Here is a 10,329-nt window from a genome sequence, read left to right as displayed (position 1 = left end):
AGCCAAGGGGCGGGCCCGGCGCCCTCCTCTGTGAGGGCTGGCCTCGGCGAGGGCAGGGCAGCAGGGCCGCGGGGCCAGGAGCTCGCCGCCTCGCGGGAGAGGCGCAGAGGCAGCGCTGCCCATCCCCGCCGCGGGCGCGCTGTGCGCGGCATGAGCTCGGTGCTGCGGGGAGCCCTGCGGCGGCTGCGCCCCCCGCGGCGCGGCGGCTGGCCCGCCCCCTCCCGCGGCGCGGCCGGCCTGCGGCCCCTCGGCGGCGGCGCGGGCGCGCAGGGCCGGTGAGTGCGGGCCCGCGGGCGGGCCGGGGGGTGCGAGGAGCTCCGGGCCGCCCCTCCGGCGGGAGAGGCGAGACCGCGTGCGGGGCCGCGGCCACGGGGCCTCGCTGGCGCGAAGCGCGGCGGGCTGCGGTGCCGCGGCGCCGGCAGAGGCCGCCCGCGGCGGCCGTTAACGGTCGCACCTCTCTCTGAGCGCGAGGCCGGGGCGCGGGCGCCCCGCGGAGGGCGGGGGCAGCGCCCGGCCGAGCCCCGCGGCAGGCTGGGCCCCGCCGCCCGTAGGCGGGAGAGGGTCCGCGGCGACTGAGGGAGCTCGGCGGGGCGGGAGGCGCTGAGAGGAATTCAGCGCCTTCTGCGGTGTGAGGCGGGTCTGCCGCGCACGCCGGGTGCAGCTCAGCGTCCCCGGGCCCTGAAGGCCGCTCGGTGCAGGCCGGCGGTGCGTCTCTCTGAGCCTCAAACGCCCCTGCCAAAGACCAGAGCCTGGCTGGGGTGAGGAGACGAGACGAGCCGCTAAACAGGGGCCCCTTCTGTTGTGTTCTGGGTCACGTCAGCGAACACAAAATGAACTATTTTAACTGGTGCAACGAAACGTCTGGGTGGATGCTGTAGTTCACGGAAAAGCTGCCCCTCGGATTCTTACCAGGCTTCTGGGCTTGAAAGAAAAGGTTTGAAAAAAGTTGGAAGTCAAAGTGAGCCGGTGTCAAATTCACAATGTAAAAGATACATAAAAAGACCTTCCACGCTTGAGCTTGATTTATGTTTATCTGGTAAACTCAGTGCAGGACTTTGTGTGGGAGTTACCTATCTCTCTGTTAAACAGCTTACTGTTAACTTGAACAAATTAATGTATAATCTCAGAAAAGAACACAGGCAAGTATTATGGACCAAGTACAGAAAATCTGTGGTGTCCTGTGCTCCCGTTTATTTTCCTTTTCCTTCATTCCCACATAGTGAATAAGCATGATGTGTATTCCTCCTACATTTACAGTTAAAATTTCATACTGTTTTTTAAGATCTTCATTCATAATAGATAGAACTAACGGTTTTGATTTCTGAGTGGGGCATAGGTAGAAGACTAGTTAAACATTAGCCGTTTGCCAGAGAGGCTGCAAAGGCCAACAGCAAAACGCTGTATACCAGGAGGGGGGAAATAAAATTAAATGAGTATTGAATAACTGTCCTGAAGGGACAGATACTGTAGTTTCACAGTTTTCTGTATTGCTCCAGCAATAAGAGGCCCCACCTTATCTCACACATGAGAAACTGGCTATTTTAATTTAGATAAATTTCCTGATCTGGCATGCTACTTGGCTGCCTGTGGAAGGGAGAGTAGAGGGGAAGATGGGACAAGGTGGAGCGGAACGGGGCTGCTTGTGACAGCGGTACTGGCTTACTCTGATTTAAAGCAATTGTGAAACTTTAGTATAATATAGTGGCAGGTGTGAGCCTCTGAGAAAATCCTTTTTCCATAATGTTTGGAGTTAGCAAAGCAGAACACGTCAAACAGACAGAACACAGACATTTTTTAAAGGCTATCTCTTTGCGTTACATATACTGTGGCGCTTTTGAAAAGCCAGATGTTGGCAGTGTCACTTCAGGGGTACAGTTTCTTGCAGATAAAGAGTTCACGCGTAAGAGTAAATTGGGCAATTAGCAAAGATTTGAAGTTGTGAGTGGATGCGAGCTTGCTCTGTTCTTTTTGTTAGTACCATATACATATATAACACTTTAAAACCATTTACTTTAAAAGCAGATTGTAAGAGTGAATGGGTTAGGTTCTAAATCAGGTGAGAAGATAAAATGTAATGTATTTAAATTGATTGTGCCACTTGACTCCCAAGCAAGGAACAAGGTAATATTGTGGCTGGAGCTGTAAACAAAAAAAGATGGACAAAAGTGCAACTGTCTTGTTTGTAATTTTTTCCCCAGGGAAGAAAACTCATCTCCTTCCTTGGGGAAAGATAGAGCAGACACAGTGATCATCGGTGGTGGTTGCGTTGGTGTGAGTCTAGCCTATCACTTGTCTAAAGCTGGCATGAAAAATGTCGTTCTGCTGGAAAAATCTGAGCTCACTGCAGGATCTACTTGGCATGCAGTAAGAAACATTTTGTTAATCTCTCAGATTAACAACAGTTTGTATATCTAATAGTGATTGAAGTTTTCATTATCCTCATATTCCCTGGCTCTTCAGAGATTAATTGTCCTGGCTTCTTTATAGATACAACCTTTAGCATTGAGTTCTATGTAGACTTGCTATGTGAATTTTGAAAAGTTGCTTCAGCTATCCATAATACACTTTTCTCATTTCAAAAATTTGGGATAAATGTTGTATTTTGAAATTACTGGATGAGAGGTGCTAAAATACAATGTTATAATGCATTTGTTATAATGTTAATGTTATAATGCATTTGTTGCAGTTGACTGGGCTTAGACTTTTAAACTTTAGTTTAATTTGGACTTTTTAAACTTTAGTTTTTATTTCTGAAGTAGCCTAGTTTATACTGCAGACTGTATTATCAGAAATGGTTGTGTTGGCATGCATAAGCTAGAAATGTGAAATCTGACTTCATTCTGTGTGTAATTGATTTTCATTTATGTTATCCTGAAAGCGAGGTGATCAAGGAGCAGCATCAGTGTCCAGATACTCAGAGAGTATCCCTGTACCAGAAATTGACTCTTACTAGAGACAAGAGCTTTCTTTTCTGCCACTGATGTTATACAAAATCTTGAAGGAGCACGACTGACTGTGCACCGTGAACTGTTTTTCCAGGGCTGAATGTTTGTCTGTACTCCAAGAGAAAGAACTAGAAAGACATATAGGTAATAGTCACAGCTGGGAACACCTCCCATACTTAGACTAATCCAGCAGTGGAGACAGTGGTGCACAACATGCATGCATGTAACTATGGATTTTGTATGTCAGTGTCTAGAGTGGGTAATGTACCGAATTAAATAAAGCTTGACACAAAAATAGGTGCTTTTTCCATTTACTTTCAGCAAGGTTGGATGAAATTAGAGGAAAGTTGTCCCTGTATGTAGCAATAAAAAAAAATATAAAAGCAAGTCTGCTGTCCCTAGAACTACTCTATTCATACAGTAGGGCGTTTATGCCATGCTTATAACTGTAATCTCTGAGAGCCCTTCAGGAGCACATTAAAGAGGATGACTCATATGGATCATATTTGATTTGTATTCTCATCCTCTTCCTGATCTAAAGTTTGAAGTACTTTGGTACAGATGCTTTGTGTGTTTGGGGCCTTGTGAAAGAAAATAGTAAAAAATAAAATAAAAAAATCACTGCCAGAAATGTCTGATTAGGTCTTATACTTCATTTTACTTGCTTTTCACCAAAAAGTCAAACCAAAACAACATGCATTGTATGGAGTTTGGAAAAACAAAATTCAGTAATTATATTCCTTTCAGACAGAAGCATAACATAGCTGATACATGGTGTTCTGTTCTCTGAACATGTATCATAAGTGTCACATGAAATGTTCAAATGAATACTTTGATTTAAGCATACATGAGCGAGTTACAGACTCAAATCTATTTACCTAAAACACTTACAGAAAACCATGTATGTCAAAAGATCCCCGTGTTGAATAAGAAACCAAAATCATGCAGTAGGGTGTTGCTACTAAATGTTTCCTTTGTTGTAGTTGTTATACGCTCTCACTCTAGTTTATTGCTCATAACTCGATAAAAGCAACCTCTCCTTCAGTATTTTAGCATTCGCTTCTTAATGAAGTTAGTGAGGGAGCGCTAGGTGAGGAACTCTCTTATAAAAGTAGTGACAGATGTGGAGTGCAGCAGAGAAGATGCCTGATAAGGCAATTAGGAGGGCTGCTTTGTAGTGCCTGCTGCAACAGAATGTTATGTGATTAACGCAATAAGACACCTAGTTATGAGACAGGTTAGAAATAAATAACTATTAGGTAAACTACATGGTGTAGTTAGTTTCAGTCTTTGTTGGACTCGGTATTACAGAGGCGTGTTTGAAGATGAGAAAGTTGATGATAAATCTGTTTCACATGATGTGAAAAATCAAAACGGTGACTATTGGTACTTCTTTATTATGCCAGATAACTGTGCATGTATCAGTGGTTGCTCACAGTGATATAGTACTAGATACAGATGAAAAATACACTTACAGTTAGAATGGGAAATGGCACATAATATATTGCCTGCAGCCACAGAAGTTGGAAGTCAACTTCAGATGTTGTTGTACTATATGAAGTTTTCCCTCTTTCACAGTCCAGCAAGTGCTCAGGGTCATGTTTCAGATGGATCATATTCCTGCTGGTGTTTCTGCCAAAGCTTTCTTCCACTTATGACATAGATCTGGCTGACTTTCATTTTGTTTAAATGAAAATAGCACTGAAAGTGTGCACATTTTTATACTAGCAATAATGAGACAACATAAATAACAGAGCAAGTGCTGCTCATATTTATACTGTCTAACCATGACAAAGTAGTGGTTATTATATGTGTATAAATTAGGTCAGAACTCAGGCTTTAAGACCTCCTGAAGTTGTTGTCTACTGCAGGTCAGATCATTTGCAATCTTACTGAAGCCTGGAGGACTGAACAGGCCGTATATAACTCAGCAGATAGGTTTTGCCGTAGTAATTCTTTGAAAAGGTGTTTTCTAAGAAAATGTTTACCATGTATCTTTCTGTTATGTAATGCTTTTCCTTGCAACACTCAATTGATTTTGCTGCTGATAGTTAATAAATCACAGTACAAGACAAATAAAAACTTGTTAAGACTTGGTCAAACTTGCAAGGACAGAGGATATAGCTGATAGCTGTGCTACGGCCAATTCCCTTCAGAATTCTAATTTAATAATAGAGTTAGTATAAAATCTGAAACTGATTAGAACAGAAAACTGATTCATGAAAATTTCAACATATAAACATTTCAACCTACAAAAATGCTTTAAAATCTCCATATTTTGTAGTATAGTGATCACTCTGAAGAAAATTATCTTTTCAGATCATGTTCACAAACACCAACAAAATCTGTCTTACAAAAAAAGAGCAAAGCTGGGAGCAGGTCTCCACGTAGGAGAAAGGTCCATCCTGAAACTCAAGAAAACAAGCAGACATACCAGGAGGCCAAACAGTGTTTGGCTAAACAGGGAACTCATGACTGAGATCCAGTGCTAAAAGGTAGTATATGAGAGGTGGAAGCAGGGAAAGGCTACGAAGGAGGAATTTAGAAAAATCGCCTGGGCATCTAAAGGGAATGTTAGGAGAGCTAAAGCTCAACTAGAGCTAAGACTTGCAAGGAACATCAAGGGTGACAGGAAGAGCTTCTAAAGTTACTTTAGTAGTAAAAGGCTGAACAAGGAAAATGTGGGACCATTACTGAAAGAGGTGGGTGATTTAGTGACAGTACACACAGATAAGGTTGAGGTTCAGTGCCTCCTTTACCTGCCCTCACTGGCAAGGTCTCCCAGCCTCTGTGCTGAGAGGCAGGATTCAAGGAAGAGAACATCTACCAGTAATGGATGTGGATCTAGTAAGGGATTACTTGAGAAAACTAAACCAATACAAGTACGTTGAACCACATGGGCTGCATCAAACGTGCTGATGGCATTGCAAGGCAATTCTCTGTCAGCTGTAGAGATTGAGGGAGGTACCCAACAACTAGAGAAAGGCAAATGTTATAGCCCTCTTAAAAAAAAAAAAAAAAAAGCTAAAAGGACAATCAGGGAAACTACAGGACACTTAGCCTTACTTTTATTCCTGAGAAAATCACGGAGTGAATCCTGGATCACATTTCTGGGCACGCAAAGGACGAGCCGGTATTTGGGAACAGTCAACATAGATTTGCCAAGAGTAAATCATGTTTGATGAACCTGGTTGCCTTTATGATAAAATGACTGGATTTTTGGACAAAGGGAGAGCAACAGAGGTCATTTACCTCAATTTTAGCAAGGTCTTAGACACTGCCTCCCATAATATTCATGTATCCATATTAAAACATTTTGGTCTGGATGAGCAGGACAACTAGATAGTTAAAAAACTGGATGTTTTGCCTCAGAGGGTAGTGGTTAATGGGCCACTTGGAGGCTGCTAACAAGTGGGGTATTGCAGGGATCCGTCCTGGGACCCATACTGTTTAATATCTTTATCAGTGATCTGGACAAGGTGACAGAGTGAACACTCATCAAGTTTGCAGATGACACCAAATTCAGGGAACCAGTCAACCCACACAAGGGCAGGGCTGAGGGACCTAGACAGGCTGGAGGGGTGGGCAGAGAGGAACCTTAAAGAATTCAACGAGGACAAATGCAAAGTCCTGTAGTTGGGCAGGGAGGTAGTGTAGTCTCCATTCTTCAAGATTTTCAAGACCAGACTGGAGAAATCCTGGGCAAATTGATTGCATAGCTGATCCTGCTTTGAGCAGGAGATTGGTCAGAGACCTCCTGTGGTTCCTTCCAACCTGAATTATTCTATGAATCTGTAATCTTAATTTTGACATAATTCTGTCCAGTTATAGTTGTCTCCTAACTGCACTCTTGGAACATTCTTTATCAAAGACAAAAGGCATCATATATGTTTGAAATTATTTTTTTCACTTAAAAATGTCAGAGAGAGAATTTCTGGTTTAATTCTGGTAATTAAATGCCATTGAATTTGTATTATTTTGTAGCTAACTTGCAAGTAATTTGTGGTTCATTTGGTTCAGAACTGCTTTACCTGACAGTGACCACTAAAATGGAATTTCATTGCATTGGAAACACTTACTACATTCGGAAAACTAACAAAACACCAACCAGAAAATGCTTATATCAATCAAAGAAGACAGTAGAAATAATATGAGATGAGCTGACACAATCTTCTGTTACATGTAAATGAATTACCCATAGGTTTTTGAAAATGGCTAAAGAAGTGTGAACAGTTTAGTAGTGAATGCATAATTTATTTCTTTATTCAGTGTATACAGCAAAAAAGACCTTTAGGACTTACTTTAAACAAAAGCAAGCAAGTCTTAATTATGAAATCTGCAGTGAAACAGCCCTGGGTTTTAGTATGAAGAAATTAAAAATGTTCACAACAACATAAAACCACGTATATATCAAAAGCACTTTTACCCAAATATCTCTAGCAGTGTCCAGTGTGATGATGATAAGATATGATAATAAGAACAGGACAGGTATATAGCAATATTTTTCCAGAGTATTAACTTAGCCCAGGAATTTGCATTTCAGGGTCTTTATGAATCCAAGGTGCTGGCTTTGTGTGTAATATAGCCCTCAGTGGATTTTTTGTCCTCCTACAGATTTGTTTGGTCCCTTCTTGAACTCAGATTGTTCAGGTAATGAACAATACTGAGTATACTTAGGAACTGGAGACAAATTTGTGAATAAAATATTGTCACAGTTGAAAAATATAATACTGCTAGATGATTAGCTTTACACAGTTTTCCTTTTTTTTTTTTTTTTTTTGATATCTCACCCATATGATACACTATGATATTTTGTATTAAGTTTAAGATACCAGAAAGATAAAACCCTCACAAAGAAAGTCAGGTAAAGCTTTTGAAAAAGGTAGAAAAAATCATAAATCCCTTTCCTATGAAAGGCAGTTAAAGTCCTGGACAAGACATACACAAAATATCATACTCTCTCAACACTGATCCAAGTTAGTGCTTCTCAGATTCCTGGTTGTGACCTCTTTGGGTATCTCAAGAATCCAGCAGGAATCATAGAGGCACTACTATTTAATCCACTGCTGTTCAGATTGAATGGCAGCAATTTTAAGAAGCAGCTGAAATTAGTGGTTCTGAATGTACCAACCAGTAGGTTGCTATCTGTCTTTAACTGAGAGCGACAATTTAGTTTGTCCAGAGTAGAGATGTTAACAAGCTGCTGTTAGCAGCTGAATGTGTAAATACTCATTCCCCTATTCTGGAAGGACCTAGCTACTGCAAGCACCTGAAAGTAGTTAGCACCTCGACTAGCAAAAGCACCTTAAATCAGTAGTGACAGACAGTTCTGTGAAAGGTATTGAGTTTCTGTCATCTTTGACAGCACCTGTGAAGTAAGTTTTCTGAGGGGCATGGAAAGTGCAAGCCATTTGCTAAGAGCCACTTGGAGCTAATTTGTTTCTGAAGAATAACATTGGGGCTTAAATGTGGAGTTGTACCAAGAAAGATGAGTCAAAATGGTCCATGCTGCCAAAAAATGAGAAAACGTGATATAATTTATGTGCTATATGTTGATGTTAATTTTGCAGTATAATGTTCAATAGGTTAGTGGCATAATTGAATTAGTGTGAATTAAAATGTATCTTTACACAGCACTAGATCTTGTTTTTGTTATTTGCATGCATATGGTTATTCCACTAACTTTGAAAGTTAAAGGCTCAAAACATGTAGCATATAACAGAGTAGACAACCTAAAAATCAAGGGTGGTTTGGTGTATGTGTTTACTAGGGAACTTAAAGGAAAGTATCAAAACTCTACTACATGTGTTACTTTCCATCTTTACTTTCCCTGCTGATTTTTTCTCAAAATGATAGTGAATTCAAAGGGGACTCTGGTGTCCACTAGTTCCCTTAACTGTTTTTGAAAATCCTGTACTGTGCTTTCATTCTAATATACCTATTATAGTAAATGGAGCCTTTATGTGTAAAGTCAGGCTCTTAATTTAAGCAAACTGCATCTATGAATAAGCTCTATTTTAGTTAGCAAAATATGTACTGGTATGCTTAAATCAATACAATTGCTTAGCTTGAAACCACATTGTAATTTTGCAGTTCTGTTGTCTCAATTTGAAATAAGAGTTTCAGCAAGATGTCCAATCCAGGAAATACAAGGGAATGTCCTTAAATTCAGTGAGACTTAAACTTCACTTTTTGCTAAAGATCTACAGTTACAAATGTCATTACGCTGATGCAGATGTCTCTAGTGTAGACAGGCGAATAATTTCCTTAAATGTAAAAGCGGCTGTAGTAACTTTTTGATTTAATACTTAAATGAGCCTGAAAGGACTCAACAGCTATACAAAGTCAAACCCAGTAAAATGAGGTGCAAAATACATATAGTAATTTCTGCAGCTACTTCTGAAATACAGCAGTTGCTCTTTTACTGCTGCAACATGAGACAACTGTTGGGGCTAGAAGAATAGTGTATTCCACTGCCTTGTTGTTCACACCACAGGAAAGTAATAACTTTTGTTCAGATTTGATCTTTGTGAAGGTTTGATTTCTCTCCCATGTCCATTTGCAAAAAGCAAAAGGTCCTGCTATAGGACTTCTGGTGAGTGCCTTTAGAGACCTTTAGAGATCAGGAACTAAAGTTGTATGTCTCTTCCAAAAGATTTGGAGCGGACAGCTGAGTAATATAAGGGAGAAAGGAAATCACAGGACAGAACAACGGCCACAGTATCATGACTTGACAAAATTGATGAGAAGAGACAGGTGGAAAAACATGTGTGCAGAGAACAAGAATGCCATAAGTAAGGAGAGGTTTTTATTTTTATTTTTGTAGCGGCTGGCTCCATCCATGTGTTACTTTTCTTTACAGTAACTTGACAGTTCCTTTTTGAATGACAGCTGGAGGGAGGGAAAGAAAACACTGCATTTCTAATCATATCCTTATGTTGTTTCTATTTTTCATTTGAGGCTGGTTTAACTACTTACTTTCATCCTGGAATAAATCTGAAGAAAATCCATTCTTACAGCATCAAACTGTATGAAAGGCTGGAAGAAGAGACTGGACAGGTAATCGCTTTAACTTTTGCAGTGTTAATGGATGCCTTTAATCTTTAAGAAAATGATTTTCATCAACTATCTCAAAAGCTCAGCCGACTGAGAGTGTGCAGCTTTCTGTATGAGTTAAAATAGCAGTGAGGGTCTGGAATGAACAGACTGATTTTTACACATTGCTGCTTTAAACATATCTACTTGAAAATACATATGATATCATGCCGTCTGTACTTGAGGAGATTGCTGCCAATTCTTCCTGTCCCTTTTCAAAGCTGTACTTTTATTTAGTGACTTAAGGGGTGAGTATGTAGAGAAACATGGGAGTCATTATTTTATCTGT

General features: G+C 40.9%; 1 protein-coding gene across 1 annotated transcript in view; it reads left to right on the top strand.

Annotated features, from left to right (window-relative positions):
• The first annotated feature begins 135 nt into the window (after positions 1–135).
• The window catches only part of LOC104152992 (dimethylglycine dehydrogenase, mitochondrial), a 46,169-nt gene continuing 35,975 nt past the window's right edge, over positions 136–10,329 (top strand). Inside the window, exons 1-3 of the mRNA XM_068926153.1 lie at positions 136–275; positions 2,199–2,364; positions 9,906–10,004. Coding sequence (XP_068782254.1) covers positions 151–275; positions 2,199–2,364; positions 9,906–10,004 — 390 coding nt within the window. The 5' untranslated portion in view covers positions 136–150. The remainder of the gene's footprint in view (positions 276–2,198; positions 2,365–9,905; positions 10,005–10,329) is intronic.

Source organism: Struthio camelus, chromosome W (genome assembly GCF_040807025.1).
Source record: "Struthio camelus isolate bStrCam1 chromosome W, bStrCam1.hap1, whole genome shotgun sequence".
Lineage (NCBI taxonomy): Eukaryota > Metazoa > Chordata > Aves > Struthioniformes > Struthionidae > Struthio > Struthio camelus.
Note: the sequence above shows the minus strand (reverse complement) of the source record. Positions and strands in the feature narration are given on the sequence as shown.